This window comes from Halyomorpha halys, unplaced genomic scaffold, assembly GCF_000696795.3.
Source record: "Halyomorpha halys isolate HHAL.00 unplaced genomic scaffold, Hhal_1.1 Scaffold307.1, whole genome shotgun sequence".
NCBI classification, from domain to species: Eukaryota; Metazoa; Arthropoda; class Insecta; order Hemiptera; family Pentatomidae; genus Halyomorpha; species Halyomorpha halys.
In genome coordinates this window covers 159,940-177,310 of record NW_027107991.1, presented here as the reverse complement: position 1 = coordinate 177,310, position 17,371 = coordinate 159,940, and the positions used below count along the sequence as shown (strand labels likewise).

The window sequence follows — 17,371 nt, the reverse complement described above, 5'->3', positions numbered from 1 at the left end:
ATTATATTATAAATATAGACTTTATATTTCTTTTGTTACCTTGAGCATTATATGGATGACAAATTTTTTTTTAACAGACTGTGTTTTTAAGATGCTCAAAACTAGGGTCTGTGACCTTCTATTCTGATGTTTTATGCCTGACAGAATTAAATATTGGAGAGGGTAAAATTAGAAACTTGTTTTGTGTCCATAAAAAATATGTCTTTCTCACTCTAGCTATGTGCTTGAATCGGCTGTAACATCTTGAGAATTGTCGGAGACTTACCTTCAAATTTTTAATTAATTCAAAAATGGGTGAAAGTTTGAGAATAGCCTGGATGTAATAACATTTGTGAGTTTTTCTACTTTTATTTTTTGACAGCGAACAAGAAATGTGCATACAAATTTATTTCCACCATTATTCCTTTATCTTCTTTTTGGTTAATTTATGGAGACAAATCTTATTTAATATTTATGCATTTTTATTTCTTTTAGGCCTTAGTTTCTACAAAGCAAATGTCAAGGAGTCATGACCTAAAATCACTTCATTATGCAAATACAATGGAAGCAGAAAAACTGGTTGAAATGTTTCAATCAGAAGACTTTATCAACGCAATGTTAAAATTAAAACAAAGGAAGATAACTGGACGTAGCAAACTCTAAAACTTCCTCATTTTTTTTTTCTAAAGATTTTCCCTGTTTATACATCACAATTAATGAAATTTTCCTGTTTGTTAGCTTATGCATTGTTACTTTATTCTAAGAATATTGTTATATATTTTTATAATTTATGTGTTATAAAAACATAAATATATACTGATGCATATATTCAGATGTTGTATTTGTATTTATTCATGTGATACTTGAATATGTATTTTATAATTTTATTAGCTCTTTATGAAATCACTTTTCAACTATTTTTTTTCTTTTAAATTTTAATTGTATATCTTTACTATCAAACCATCTATGCGACAAACTAGAATATAGGTTAATGCTTTACAGAAGATACCCTTATAATAACTTAAAATATCAAATATTTTTTAATTAGTTTTGATCATTTTTTTTCATTCAAAATTTATCAAGTGAGAATAAATTGAAGATTTTAAACTGTATAGATTTACAAATATACATACTCCTTCAGATTTCTTCCTTTTTAATGCTAATTTTTGATGCTTGTACAAAACATTAATAAGTAATTATAAAAAGATTTTATCGAATGTAAGAGTTAATGGGAAATATTTGTAGTCTGCATTATGTACTTTTACAGGTTTTCTACTTCCAATTGATAGTCCAACACCCAGTTGCCACTTCCTTTCATCTTTATCTATTATTTTTGTATCTATAACCTTGAAGGTTTATTAACAAAATAGAGGACATAATTTTTAAAAAATTTATTTAAACAAGTGAAAATTTATGTAACAGAAACAATATTGTATTATTAATATTGGTCTATATCTATTTTATGTATCTATCTTTCTGTATCTTTGGTTTTATCTATTATTTTTGTCACTTAAGAACCTTCATAGTTTATTGAAAGAGTAGAGAACTTAATTTTTTTTAAGTTAAACACATATAAAAATTTATTTAACAGAGACTATATTATATTACCAATTTTAATGAGATGAATATTTAGGAAGTTATTTGTGGAGCATATTAGCATGTTTGAAAGGAAGATCTGAAAACTAATTTAGGGCCTAAACTGGAGGTTGAAGTTCTCATCCAAAGAACATTAAGGAATTATACTCAATGTACAGTAATCTGTCTACCAGTTCGCTTGAATGTAGCTTATTATATAGTTAGGATATGTCTTAAGACGGCATGAATCAGGGGCAGCCAAGCTATTTTATTTTATTGTGTCAGAAAGACTACAGCAGAGTTGGATGAATAATAAGATGGACCATTTGAAGGAAAATGGAATCTTTATAAGATCTACTACATAGGCACTAGGGAAAAGGCAATCATAGGAGTGGCTAAGGAAGGCAATCATAGGAGTGGCTATGGAAGGCAATTATAGGAGTGGCTGTGGAAAGACAATTATAGGGTTGGCTGTGAAAAAGCAATTATGGAGATGGCTGTGGAAAGGCAATTCTAGGGGTGACTGTGGAAAGGTAATTCTAGGGGCGGCTATGGAAAGGTGACTATAGGAGTGGCTGTGGAAAGACAATTACAGGGGTGGTTGTGGGAAGGCAATTATGGGGACGGCTGTGGAAAGGCAATTATAGGGTGGCTGTGGAAAGGCAATTATAGGGTGGCTGTGGAAATGCAATTGAGCAGGCCAAGAACTGCTACATGCCTCTTGTTGTGATGGATGCATGAACATTTAATGATGGAATTGAAACCTTGTTCAACTTTTTTGGATTTTTTTCTTTTATACTAATTACTTGTATATTATATACATCTTTTGATGTTATTGGTCAGGTAATCAGACTTTATTTCAGTTTTTGAGATCATATTTTGTGTTTTATTTATTCCCCAACATGATTAATGTTTACATTTTTGAACATTATAAAGTTATACTAAAAATGTTATTTAGAAAAAAAAGTTTTAGATCAAATTATTAATGTATTTTAATCTATTTTTTGTTATTTTTTCTTATTGATATTAATAATTTTTAAGTAAATGTCACTATATTAAATTTATGGTAATGAAGTTAAAAAAATCTCTATTAAGGTAATTACTAGACATAAATACTCATTGATATTAGTTGTAGAATTGATTTATGGCTTCATTGAGGTTTTTATAAGCCATTTATTATTTTTTATAAACTAAAGTATGCACAGTGTGAGATCAAATGCAGTGATTTGAGGATTTCAATGAATTTTGGTTTATTTAATTCAAGACCCATCACATGATTTTAAAGCTTATATCATCTTTAGGTTTTGGGAAAACTGTAAATATTAGATAATCATTATTAAATCTCATTTTTATTAAACCACATATAATTTTTTCAATAATGTAGGATGAATCTCCATTTATATTTGAATCTTTTTAGATGATAGGTTGAAAATAAAAACAAATAATAGCTTAAATAATGTATTCCAAATGAATAATTTTTACAATTTTATTTTTTTATTTTACTCTGTAAGTCAATTTTTTGCTCATTCTGCTTATTCAAATTTAACTAGTTAGCTCAAAAAAAAATATTTGCGTTTGATTTTTAAGTTTACTTTTTATTCAAACCATCCGTTCTTTTGCTGAAGTCAGAGAAGTGTGCCTAAGGTTAATGACCAGACTCTTTCAACCTTTCCTCCTTTATTCTCTTGTTTCCTCTATTTTACATTTTTTTTTAAGTTTCATGCCATGTGCTCATGTCGCATTTACTTAAAGACCTTGGTATATTTTTCATCAACATATATTTTGGAATAAATGTTATGTCTTCCAATGTATTTTCAAATTTATAGACTAGTTAAATGATGAAAGCAATAAGTTTCCTTTTATTTCCATTGATTACTTTACCTGAGAAAGAAAGATATTAAAGATACCTAGGCATTTGGCTTCAAAATCTAATTGGCAAAATCATCGAATAGGACGTGAGGTTTTTTTTTTGTTTTTGGTTTTACTGTTATATCTGTATATAATTTACATCCATATAAACATTATTAACTGTTCTGCTAGGCCTCTTTGAAAATGTATATAGCCTAACAATTTCACTTTCATTAGTATATGTTGTCAACATTATGAAATGAAAAAAACAAACAATATTATTGTTCAGTTTTGTTACTAAAATCAATATAATATTTATAAAGTTAAAATTATTAAATTATTCTTTCTGAGCTACATTGAGTTACTTTTGGTTTCAATTATTGATTAGCTTTTTAATAGCTAGATATTAAATGGGCTAACATTTTTTTACCATGTCCCCGAGTTTCATTTATGGTGTCAATATTGAAATCAAATGAGAGAAACAACGGTAAATAATTGACTTGATTAAAGTCTAAGTTGTTTAAAATTAAACTGTTTAATTGTTTTTATTAAAATGTTTAAACTACTGAAATGAACATTGAATTTTTATCTTCTTGCTTAGTTATCACTATTCTAGTAGAAAATCCTAGTTTTCTCATCTTTAAAATGTTTTTATAAATAGATTATAAGCTTTATTTTTATTTTTCTCAACATAGAAAGAGTGACTGATGGTATGTTGCTTTCCAAGTTAAACATCGCACATTTAAATCTTGTGAACTACTTGTTCTCCAAAACTTTAACCAAATTGTCTCAAACTTAATTTTTATTCTTTTTAGAAACACAATAATATTCAATTTTATGAATGTTATTTGTCTTCATTTAAAATATAATAAAACTTATAGACCTGGCAAAAAAAAATTGTTTTGAAACAGAATAATCATATCTGGTGCCCATTTCATGAACTGGTATTAAATTTATAATTAATAAGTGATCTTTGAACTGTGAAATCATCCATTCTCTTTTTCATTGTTTTATTTTACTATCCTATCCTCTTTAACATTTCGGTTTGTTTCTTCCTCAACTTCAGAATCTTCTTATTGTATTTTATAATTTATTATTAATTAATTATTCTGAATTAGTTCTATATAGAAAGAAGTAGAAACTTCGCCACACACAATCTTTGACATTTTAATAATTTAATCAGTTTATGTCTGAAAATATCTGCTACATATTAACTGTGGGTTAATAGAACAAATTAATGTATACTTTCCAAAATGTTATCATTGCTTTTTTTTCTTTTAAATTTATTTGCCACATTAACCACAAAAACTTAGAAATTAAAAAAAAAAAAATGGTAATTTTATTTGTCAGCATTTCATTAATGACCATATTCACAATTTTTAGTGCACATTTGGAGGTATGGTTTGAGACTTCGGCGATCAGACTTGGAGAATATAGTATTTTAAGTCTTTAAGTTAACAATATTTTTAATGAAAAAAGCAAGAAATAACAATGAAGAACTAATGACTTGTGAAAATCATAAAAATAGTTTGTCAACAATTGGCCTTTAATAATCTTAAATTCACTTTTTATTTTTCACAAAATATTTTTGTTTTGTTGGTTAACCATAAAATAAAAAATTACTGTTGAGACCTGATGACCAACATATCAATTACACCACAATTCTTCAACTTCTATAATTTAAAACTTTTTTTAAATAAGCATTTTAACTATTTTATACAACTTTATAAATTCTTATTAAAAAAAAATTGAATTATAGTAGCTGGAGAGAGGGACAGAATATCCCCAAAATGTTCAAGGAAAAAATCAATGAAATAGTATTATTTTTTGAGTGTTTTTGATCTTAAGGCGGGATTAGAGGTTTAGGAAAATTGTAAAATAATGAAGGTCAGGTTGTGAAACATATTAAGAGATTTTTTTGTAGAAAGGAAACCTTATTAAATTATCAGGTTGTATTCTTTTTAAAACTTAAATTACATTTTTATAATTTAAATATTTTTTAAATAATGCTAGTATAAACTATTGATAAATATATTGTGTATTTAAATGTATATTTATTAAGATTCCAATTATAAAAACAAGTTTTTTGCGCCAAAGTGTGATATAGGCTAAGTTGAACGATGCTGCAATCTAGCTGTGACAGGTGGAAGCACTGACTAAATATGGCCCCCGACAAGTTTCAGTTCAGTCAGTTATTTCTTGAGTAATTTTGGAGGCGGAACGTCGTCTCTACGGAGGGTGTACCTCTGACAGATTTCCGATATCCCGGGGTGAAGTAAATTGTGCATTATCACAGACTTATATTAAGTCATCCGGGCATTGGTATTACCTGTAGGAAGGTGCGTGAGTGCTCTGTGGAAAGTTGTTCTGCAAGATCTAATGTGTGCTTAAAAAAATTAAGGTTGTACTTCTTGCTACATTTCATCATTGTTTCCTTGTCGTTTTGTTTTCTTAAGGTAAGATATCAATAATTTTTACTCCTTGTTTAATGAACAATATCAAACATTATATTTTATCATGCAAACAAATTGCAACTGAAATTTGACATTTTATGTATCAGTCTTCTTGTTCAAAATAATTCAGATTCATGCCCCACTTTTTTGATATGTCATTTCATTTCTTACTTAATATTTTCGAAGTTATATTTCAACGAATTTTGTCACCCATGAGATGTCATTAATCTAATGGTACCTGATGTAAGTTGTTCTTATAACTCTGTATTTAAAAATTACATTATGGTAGGATTTCCAGATGGAATGTTTGTGTCTGTCTTGAATAAATTTTAGTTTTTGAAATATATAAAATTTGAAATATGCAAACTTAATTGAGATAACTGCATTAGTTTTGTTATCAGTATTTAAAAACTTATTATCTTAACTTGTTATTTATGTATATCTTAATATTTCCTGTTTAATTGGAAATTGTTAGATTAGTTTATAGTTTAGACAGTATTTTTATGAATTATGTGATTTTTATACGTCAAATGTTAAATATTATTAATGTTTATTTATTTTTAGCATTACATAATGTCAAAATTTATCCCTGTTCACATTGAAGTATCATTATTGTTGAAAAAATTTCTAGGAACACACTTTAGGACCTGAACTTTTAATTGATTTGTTGAAAAAAATATGGGAATTGTTAAAGGAAAAAAAAATAGGCAACAATAGTCGATATATTATAATTTTGGAACGACTTTAAGATGATTTTTTTTATACTTCTTCCTTCTTATATATCGTTCCTTTGCTAGAACTGTGACACTTCAGACTAACAGAAAAATTATTTTATTTAGTATTTGACGTATTCTGCTTGGATTATATTTAAATCTAAAGAAATATTGCTCATTTAATGAACCATATCTCAACAAATAAAAAATCCTTATTTTAACAATTACCTTGAATTAAGTGCTTTCTAATAACGCATTATTTTTATTTATTTATTTATAAATCCTTGTATTTATTGAAGAAGTATTGGAGACCAAGTATATCTCATTGTAACTTTGTTGGCCCTTTTTGTTAAGTTATCCTGGATCTTTATAACTTTTAACAATTTTTCAAAAATTATTATCATTCTTTGTAATAGTAGATCTTACGTAAATATTACAGTCTGTTTTAAGATATGCATACATCGTACCAAATGCACATGCATTATGCATATATGAATAGAAATGTTTCTCGTTGAAGGTTTTTGTATCATTGACCAATGAACGAATGCTATGTTCTTATATCTATAGCTTTTATCCATTTTTTTCGATAGTGATTTTCATTAGTCTTTATTTGTTTGTTTATAAGTTGGTTGGTAAATAGTATTTTTTTCCCTCGATATATTAAGAAATCATCAAAAGCATGATAATATAATAGGAATGTAAATATTAATAAGTTTTATAATAATTTCAGTATAAATTTTAATGAAGACAACCTCATTTTGGTTAATTTTTTTAATTGTTTATTCTTAATAAATATTCATAATTGATCTCCGCTTGAGTTGTATTTAAATTTCCGGTTTATATTGTTTTTTTGCGGGGTTTTCGTGTTAATATTACTTAATTTTCGACCTTCACATTATTATTCTTTATCAAAACTAAGTAAAAAAAAAAAAAGAAGATGATTATAGTACGTCCAATTTGATCACACTTATAACTCACTGGTTTCGAATTGCGATCATTATATTAGCAGAAGTAGTAATTTTTATGATATATGCTAAAATAAATTGATTTATATGAAAGGAATATGGTCCGGGTGCGGTCAAGAAAAACTCAAATAGTAGAAATATACTAATTTAATGAGCCAACGTTTCGCCCCACGTTGCAGGGCTTCTTCAGGTCTATTTCAGAGTCATTTTAGTTTTGACTGCCGTCAAAATAGCCCTGAAGAAGCCCTGCAACGTGGGGCGAAACGTTGGCTCATTAAATTAGTATATTTCTACTATTTGAGTTTTTCTTGACCGCACCCGGACCATATTCCTTTCATCTTCACACACGGTCAATCAATAATCTTCCAAATTGATTTATAGTTGTTCGACCAAAATTTCGTGAGCAAAATCTATATTCATATGCGAATACCATAAAAACTAGTACTTCTACGAAGATGCGTATCATAAACTACTTTATAGTAGGTTAAATTACATACCTTTATTATGAGGGCTGGCAGACATAAGTACGTCCTATGGTTCCTTAAGTATATTTTTCAAATATCGAACGTTTTTTCCGAACAAGTAGAAATCAGTATTTTGTGAATTTATTTTGCCGAATATCATGAAAAATATTATCATAAACTATTTTATAGCACATTAAATTAGCTATCTCGGGAACTATTGAACGTAAATAGCTCATAATATTAGGGTTCATATTTTATAAAATTTACTATACTTTAAATGATGTCCTCTTATGTTTTCTAAGGTTGTTGGTAGTTTTAAAGATATAGAGCTCGGAATGGAATATTAATTTTTTTTTAACGTTTTGAAACTGCCGCCAATTTTTATTCCCTCTACCTATACTTGGCAGACTCATCAATTTCGACTTGTAATTAAAGTAGTCATTAGTTTTCATTAAAGTAGTCAAAAATTGAGGTGGAGTAACTGCCTTTTTTTCTCCCCGGATCTTGTACTAGTAAAGAGGGCACTGGCCTGGGCAAATACTACAAGAGCTCAATAGGAGAAAAAAGTCAGTTATTTCACCTCAATTTTTGACTTATTTTATGAAAACTATGTACGATTGTCTATATCGTTAAAACTAACAACAATACTAGAAAACCTTATAGAACATCATTTAAAGTAGGGTAAAATTGCTAAAATATGATCCCTAATAGAGCTATTTACGTTCAAAAGATATTTGCTAAAATTACAAGTCATAATTCTGAACACTTACAGCTAGAGAAACTTGTTACAGACAGTTTTATTGGTTGAAAAAATAGCTAAAATTGTTCAATTCTTGGTTTACTACTAATGAAATAGAACATAGCCTAGTGGGCCTTTATTGTGACGAAGGCACTGAGAAAGGCTTTTGTATGGCTCGGAAGGAAAGATCCCTTCTGAATTCTTTTTCTCTCTAGAGATTGTAACGTCGTCGTATATGTTTATCATTAGGGTTTTATTAGTTCTTTTGTTTAACGGAGACTGAATAGATTTAGTTTTTTTTTTCTTTTGGGTGAAATTTTAGTTCGATTAAATAAGTGCGCATTGTAACAGTTAGGTTATAAAACTTAATTATATGCATAATATGTAATATTAATTATAATAATTTGAATAAATATGTAGCAAGTTACTTATATAGGTGCCGGCAGTTGAGAAATATTGGGGGAGAGGGCGAACGTGAGAACAATATTGCATGAAAGGGAACATATAACGCATTACATAAAGGTCTAGCAGCCATCAGTCTTACATTTGGCACAAATACTACAGACCAGAAACTGCCTTGCTTCCTCGGTACTGAGGCCAATGATTACTAATTCTTTTTCTGGTTTATTCTATTATCTATGTAATGCCACTAAGTATTCAAGACCAGTACTGCTGTAAACCACATAAAATTGGTATTTACCTAATACTTCTTCATGGTTCGAAGTATATACAATAACTTTCTTTTTTTTTTCGGTTGGTTCTACTGACCAGCCTTTTCCACGCCTGCATATTTTGGGCTACTGCTTTCCAGTTTGCTGAATCCCTCTTTCGGATTGTTAGGATTGGATACGGTAGGAATTTGATAGTTTGGTGGATCCCCAAAGCTCGATTCAGTTTGTTCAAATTGTTTTGCTTATCAGAATGTATAGTTTTTTTTTAGTGAATGAGAAAATTCCGTTAGTAATCGGAATCTCCGAGTAGTTTCTTGTCGTTTCGGTTTAGTATGAGGATTCTAAGTAAGTCTCTTTTCATGATGGAGTCCTAACTATGGAATCTGTTCAACAGGATTTAGTGAGATATTAAAAAAAGATACACCAGGGCAGGAGAGTAAAGGTGGTCTAATGGGATTTATTTTGATTCTCCAGTTAATATAACATAAAATAGCTAACGGTTCCTCTAAATTTACTTGTACTGTATTTGAGAAATAATTAAAAATGTTTTTGAAATTTCTAGCTAAAATAAGCCGAAAGGAAAAAGTAGAATGTACGTGGCAGAATATAGTAGGCTAACAAAACCGGGTTTTCCTTTTCTGTATGATGTTAAAAATTTGCATTTTTTTGCACGTAGTTACGATTTCATCTCAATGAAAAAAAAAAATGAAACCGACCTTAGAGGAAAACTAAAAGAATGGTGGGGAATGTGTACGTAGGTACATACCAAGTATGCAAATAGAGGGAACCTTTTGTTAACTAATGAGCTTAAAGTCTTCATCTGATAAACAGTGTTGCAATATCACATCTCCATCAAGTGCTGAGGGCGAGAGAGAAAAGTCAAGCGCTATATCTTCCAGTTTTATATCTAGAAATTTAGAATTCACCTTTGTTTTTAGGTCTGTTCAGAAGTTTTGGGGTTTTACTTAACAAGATACATTAATAACTAAAGATCTCATCTTGTCAGCCTTAAGCAAGATATATAATTCAAAGGACTTACGCAAGCGCTTGTGAATTAAATATTTATATATAATGTAATATACATAGTATATTGATGTTTTTTTTCTTGAATATATTTTCTTGAGGAACTTGAGACTCAGTATATAATAAATTAAAATGGTTACATATCTCATTTATTACATATATTTTCTTTCTCTCAATTTTATTTTTTCTTTCCGTGATTTTAATTTTTAAATTATTAATAAACTAAAATATTTATATTTCTTTGCATTACATAACTTCAAATTTTTATTTCATTTTCTTAATTATGTTATTTACCTACTTTTTTCAATTGCCTATACATTTTATTTTCTACTTGTTTCATCACTTTAATTTCATTAATTCCATTCCGTTCAATATTTACTTTATGTCATTCTGTTTATATTTTTTGTATGCATTCGTTGTTATCTTGTTCTGTTTTTAGTCCTGATGAAGGCTAGAAATTCTAGCCGAAACGTTGGCACGATTAAATAAGTTACTTCAACTTATTTGCATTATTTTTTTACTGCACTCCCAACCATCTTCTCCTCGTATAAAATAAAATCGTATACAGCAAGATAAACAGTTTCAAACGAAACCTTAAAGAAATGATCATCATAGAAAAATATAAGAATCGGTCTAGCAAAAAAGTCGGATGTATAAAATTTAAATTCATGATAGTATAATCTCATAAACACATAAGACACTATTACAAACTAATAATAAATAGAATGTAAAACATAAATCAGAGAGTGGAGTAGCTGAGTGAGTAGAGCATTGTGCTAGTAACTTTAAGGACTTTGGTTTGGATCCGGATTTGGCAGATAATTATCTATTCTATTACTGTAACCTTGGGTCAACTCTGTGTGTCTAGAGCCTTCCTGTGGTTCACCCAGCCTCTACGAAGCGGGTACCATTAATTGGGGGAAATCTGACGGTTACCAAGTTCTTGAATACCTGACCCTTGATGAGTTGTAGCGATATAAATTTTCATCTTTAAAAAATAAATAAACTGATTACCTGCTGGAAAGGAAAGTAACGGTACGTAAAAAGAAAATTTACCACTCACTTTTGCAAATTTCTCAATTGCCCAGTATTATTACACAACTTATGTGAATTAGTTCTTGTAGTTATGTAGAATATTACAAGTTACAAAACAATTATAGGTAGTGTTTCTATTTAACTTAATTTGTGTTCTGTACATTTTAGTGTTTAATCACCTCAATATGTTTTATTGTAGACTGACTCAAGATTTCAAATACATATTTAACGTAATACACCCCGGAACGACGTAGCTATATAGATATAGAAGACGTACGTTCCTACGTTGGAAAAAAAAATTACGAATGTTAAAAACGTTAGTATTTTGAGCTCAAATTATTTCAAATCCTCACGGAATATAACTGAGTATCTTGAGACATCGAACTTTTTATTTATTTAATGTGATTTACATTTTTACAAAATAATAAATACAATAAGTAAATATGTGGAATGTTTCATTTACACTTGAAAATCTTGGGAGGGAACCACCCATTGGTGGTAGACATCGAACTTAGAAGTAGATTGTGCTATTTGCTCAAAAAATGTCAAATTGTTTTAATAGAATCACGATATATCCTTCCAATGAGCCTTCAAATTTAAACAACAAATGAGCATTTTGCTTAAAAATTGTTACAAGCATACATATGGGCAAATTATGAGACAACCCAACACATTACTGTTTTTTTGGCTACACCATTTTCGTGTAAAAACATTTATTTCACCTCATATTGTTCAGTTGTTTGTGAAATTGCCTACGACTTTCTACACTTTACGTTAAAGATCTATGACGTAGTGAGATCTGTTTGTAACGTAACGATCGGCTATGATTGTTTTTCAGGACAAAAATATATTTCTAGACACACACACTTCGACCTGTTGAACTCTTGTCCTGTTGTTTTAGGTTTTATCTGCTTTGGTAGCTGCCTTCGGAAACAGGATAAAAAGGCAAAGAATGTAAGCATGCTGTCGGTTGAGTGAGACATGAGCAAATAAACAGCTTCTTCTAACTCAAAGAATATTTATCTTGTCGTCCCTTATCTTAACAGTCTTGTGGAATCTAGTTCTAAAATTATTATTTGGAATTTCTGACGGCCATTGCTTTTTATTGGTTAGGTTGTATTATGAAAAAATATTTTTATTCTACTGGAAATTAAAACAAAAAGGCATAATTATAATAACTGTTCAGGAAGGTCTCATTATCTTCGTGAAGATTTTTTTTTTAGATAGTGTGGTTCGCTAAAATCTTTAAGTTATATTTCAAGAGCCTGAGAGGAGAACAAGTCAGTTATTTCACCCAATTTTTGAGTCTGCCAAGTATAGTAAGGGGGAATAAAAAATGGCGGTTATTTCGAAACGGCAATAAGATTAATTTTTCAATCGCAGCTCTAAATCTTTAAAACTACCAACACAACAAAATCTAATAGAACTATTTACGTTCACTAGTTTCTAGCCTTCTTCAGGGCTTAAAAAAAAAAAAAAAATTGTTTTTAGCCCTGAAGAAGGCTAGAAACTCTAGCCGAAACGTCGGCACATTAAAATAAGTTAATCATACTTATTTGTGTTTCATTGACCGCACCCCCAACCATCTTCTCCTCATCTAATATAACATCATTTAAAGTAGAGTAAATTTGCTTAACTATGAGCTCTAATAGAACTATTTACGTTCACTAGTTTCCCAGATACAGTTTCTTAAAAAGGGACATTTCCTAACATAATAACGAAAAATCGGTCGTTTTAAAATTAATTTTGGGAAAAATTATATCACAGGAATCTTTAGACGTATAGATGTCTATTAGCACTCAAATTGAAACCAGTTGAATGCACTATAAAGTAGTTTACAATGTCTATCATCGTATCATAAAATGTTGATTTCTAGTTGTTCAGATAAAAGTTTTGATTTACGAAAAACTATTTCTCAGGAACCAGTAGACGTAGAAATATCTGCCAGCACTCAAATTAAAGTTAGGTTATAATTACCTACTATAATGTAGTTTATGATCGTTGGAGTAGTACTTTTTTTTATATTTGCTAAAATAAATTGATTTATATTTGTCCGGACAAAATTTCATATCATATGCGAATATCATCAAAACTACTATCCCTATAAAGATAAGTGTCATAAACTACTGTAGAGTACGTTAAACTAGGTTTATTTTCAGTGCTGGCAGACATCTCTACATCTAATAATTCCTGAGATATAGTTTTTCATAAATCAAATAACTAGAAATCAACATTTTGAGAATTTATTTTGCCATATATCATAAAACTACTTGAAAACTCTTACATTGTAAACTACTTTATAGTACATTCAACTGGTTTTAATTTGATTGCTAATAGACATCTATATGTCTAATGATTCCTGTGACATAATTTTTCCCAAAATTAATTTAAAAACGACCGATTTTTCGTTATTATGTTAGGTAGGAGATGTTCCTTTTTAAGAAACTGCATCTGGGAAACTAGTGAACGTAAATAGTTCTATTAGAGCTCATAGTTAAGCAAATTTACTCTACTTTAAATGATGTTATATTAGATGAGGAGAAGATGGTTGGGGGTTCGGTCAATGAAACACAAATAAGTATGATTAACTTATTTTAATGTGCCGACGTTTCGGCTAGAGTTTCTTCAGGGCTTAAAAAAAAAAAAATTTGTTTTTAGCCCTGAAGAAACTTTTTTCTATCTTGTAAAACTATTCATTGTATGTGTAAAATTATTTTGTTTATACTTTCTTTTATATTTTTTATTTTTCTATACTTACTGTGGTTGTTATCTTGTTTTGTTTTTAGCCCTGAAGAAGGCTAGAAACTCTAGCCTAAACGTCGGCACATTAAAATAAGTTAGTCATACTTATTTGTGTTTCATTGACCGCACCCCCAACCATCTTCTCCTCATTTATCATCCACGGTCAACTATCTCTCATAATAATGATGTTATATTAGATTTTCTAGAAAAATCAATTTTTTTAACGTTTCGTTAAATAGCTGTTTATTGTTTTATTACTATTATAGTTATTCCCCCTACCTATACTTGGCAGACTAATCAATTTTGACTATAATTATACATACCATTCATTAAAGTAATCGAAAATTGGGGTGAAATATTTGACTTTTTTCCTTCTTGGGCTCTTGCAGTATGAACTTCAGTTCAGCTTTGAGTAAAGCGGTGCAGATAGTTCCGAGAACCTTCGGTTGAGGATTGTGGAAAATCCAATAAATAGAGAAAGATAATTCGAGTGGGGGGGGGGGTAATAATTGAGGAAAGAGGAATCATGATGTTCCCTGATGAAGGATGACAAGGCTCATTTGTTTCCAAATTACTATACTTAACTCTTTCACCTTAAAAACCAGTTTGGATCCATACCATCAAAAACACAATGGCGATTATGCCGGTAATTTAGTGTGAAACTAAATGTCATAGGTCCTTTAAGTACATTAGAGATGGCTTGGTAAAAACCAATGTTTGTAATATATGAAATGCATTCATGGGTCGACTGTATTAGATTGAATTAAAAAATGATTGAGTAATTAACAGAATCAACATTATATTTGACTTAAGAAACAATACAATGAATATGTACATACAAATTACATATAAAATGAATAGAAGCGAATTAAGTATAAATGAATGAAAAACATTCCAATTAAAGATAAATCGAATTTTTTGGCCAAATTTAAATGAATTAGAATGAGGTGAAAATTCACTTTCAAAATGAATGAAATGTCTGCTGTCGAGTAAAATCTAATAAATGTTGGTTTTGAGTCATTATGAAATAGGTTTACTTGTTGAGATAACTGTTTTGCTTCATTTTCTTTTCCCCTGCTTGGTCCACGTTGAGCCTTCCTCTACTAAATCATCCCTAAATGCTGATGAAAGAAATTAACAAATGAAGAAAATTAGGTCATTTGTTAAGGTACCATATATATCTTACCTCGGGCAAGGTAGATCTTCCCTTTTTTCTGGTCACCTTTGTCCAAAATGGTGGCAATGAAATAGTGAACATATCCTTTTCTCAGTTCAACAGTGTGACATCTTAAAAAATGGTTAATAAATGGTACAACCATTTACTATTTTACGTTTTATTGGACCCCACCCGGACCAAATTCCATTTATTGATACACACGGTCAATCAGCAATCTTCCAATATGTCTTAAAAAATGGTTGTTTTGAGATTTGCTTGTAAACTTTTTTTCCCTTACGTCGGCCCAAGACTCCCATTGGAGTCCTATACAGCTTTCTGACATACGGGGGGATTATCTACAGGTGACTGACCTAACCAGTGTGGGGAGTCAAGTTTTTCATTTTGTGGGATCGCCACTCAATTAAAAAGTCAACGCCACAAGCCGGATTTGAACCGGCGCCGCTCGCAGATCTCAGATTGATAGAACTGCACCTAATCTTAGCAATAAGATGTGTACAGTAAAACACAGAATAATAGCAAAACATATGTCATAAAATCTAAGTAAAAAAATATTTCAGTTTTGAACTGTATAGATCTTGTCCTTATTGCTAATCTCACATGCATATCTCAAAATAACCGTTTTTTAAGATGTTATACTATTGAACTGGGCCAGCGATATGAATGAAGCAATTTTTATTTGAACTTTGAATAAAGAGATGATCCTTAAACAACAATACTTTGAGACTTCTCGTTCACTAGAAGCAAAACGGGGGTTTAACGATTTTAGGCATCACGTATTAAATGCCACACTACTACTGGCGACAAATGCTCAGCGCTACAACAGGCGTCAACGATCAAAATGGGGTTGCAAGGCTTACTTCAAATCGCCCATGATTTAATTAGGTTTTATCTTCAGCGATTTCTAGCGATCACTCATTTACGCCTTGCAGCCCACTTTCGTTAGATTTTGCTAGTTGTTGCCTGTTCTAGTACAGAGGATTTGTCTGCTTTCGTGCTGTATTTAATACTTTGTCGCCTGATTATCGCTTAACTTTGCTCGTCAAGCTTGACGATAGGGCAAAACTTTTCAAATACCATACAACAACACATAAATGTTGAACGACTATACATGTATTCCGAATCGCGTAATGTTAATAGACTACATTTTGCTAAAACTCCTAATTATTCAGTAATAACCAGTGGTTCCGAATCCGACGAAGTTTGTGGATCACTAAGCCAGAAATCGAACCATGTGAGGCCCACGTCCACTCCCGAATTCCGCTTCTCTTAGAAAATTTTTAAAAATGCATCCTGATTTTTGCATTATTTCCAACTAACTCTCCAACATTAGGAAAGGTAAACATTAAAACCTTATTAACAATTAGTCCCGATTTAACATGTGATGCCGGAACCTCCCGCAGACTACTTAGACTCTCCGGATCACTGGTGCATACAGATTCTTCTAAAGCATGGTAGTCACGGTACGTTGTGTTGGAACGCATTCGATATCGGATTACCGTTCGTCAGGCGGGCGTGAACGGGGTGTAGCACTCCATATAGGGCACGCCATTCCATATTACATCCAGGCAGAGTAAAGCTAAGCTAGAGACAGAGTTAGCTAATGGAACACTGGAGCTTCTATATCTTGTTTGAATTTGTTAAAATTTACTCAGTAAATCGTAGTACATAAATACGTCAACAGGTCTTGAAAAAATGAACTATTTAATTTTACCTATTATGTGTTATATCTTTATTATATTTGAAACTTCAAGTACTTTAGTGCACTTGCTCAGCCTCCACTGGTTCATTACCAGTGATGCGGCGAGAGGGATGCGCTGGGATCTTTTGAGCCCTTGAGAGAGAGAGGATAGAGTGGGCTCAGGGATCCTCAGGTCGATTGTGTAAATATTGTATATATTATTTTATCATTATGTTATTTTATTTATTTATTTTTCATACAGATAGTTTGATTATGTTCATCTTGTTTATTCTTTTGTTTGTATATATT

At 30.3% G+C, this 17,371-nt stretch overlaps 1 protein-coding gene and 1 long non-coding RNA gene across 2 annotated transcripts in view; both read left to right on the top strand.

Annotated features, from left to right (window-relative positions):
• The window catches only part of LOC106681089 (enoyl-CoA delta isomerase 2), a 5,781-nt gene extending 4,970 nt beyond the window's left edge, over positions 1-811 (top strand). The window contains exon 6 of the mRNA XM_014421241.3: positions 475-811. Coding sequence (XP_014276727.1) covers positions 475-642 — 168 coding nt within the window. The 3' untranslated portion in view covers positions 643-811. The remainder of the gene's footprint in view (positions 1-474) is intronic.
• Positions 812-5,540: 4,729 nt separating this feature from the next.
• Positions 5,541-17,371, top strand: part of LOC112211736 (uncharacterized) — a 119,991-nt gene continuing 108,160 nt past the window's right edge. The window contains exon 1 of the long non-coding RNA XR_010843146.1: positions 5,541-5,858. This is a non-coding gene — a long non-coding RNA (uncharacterized lncRNA). The remainder of the gene's footprint in view (positions 5,859-17,371) is intronic.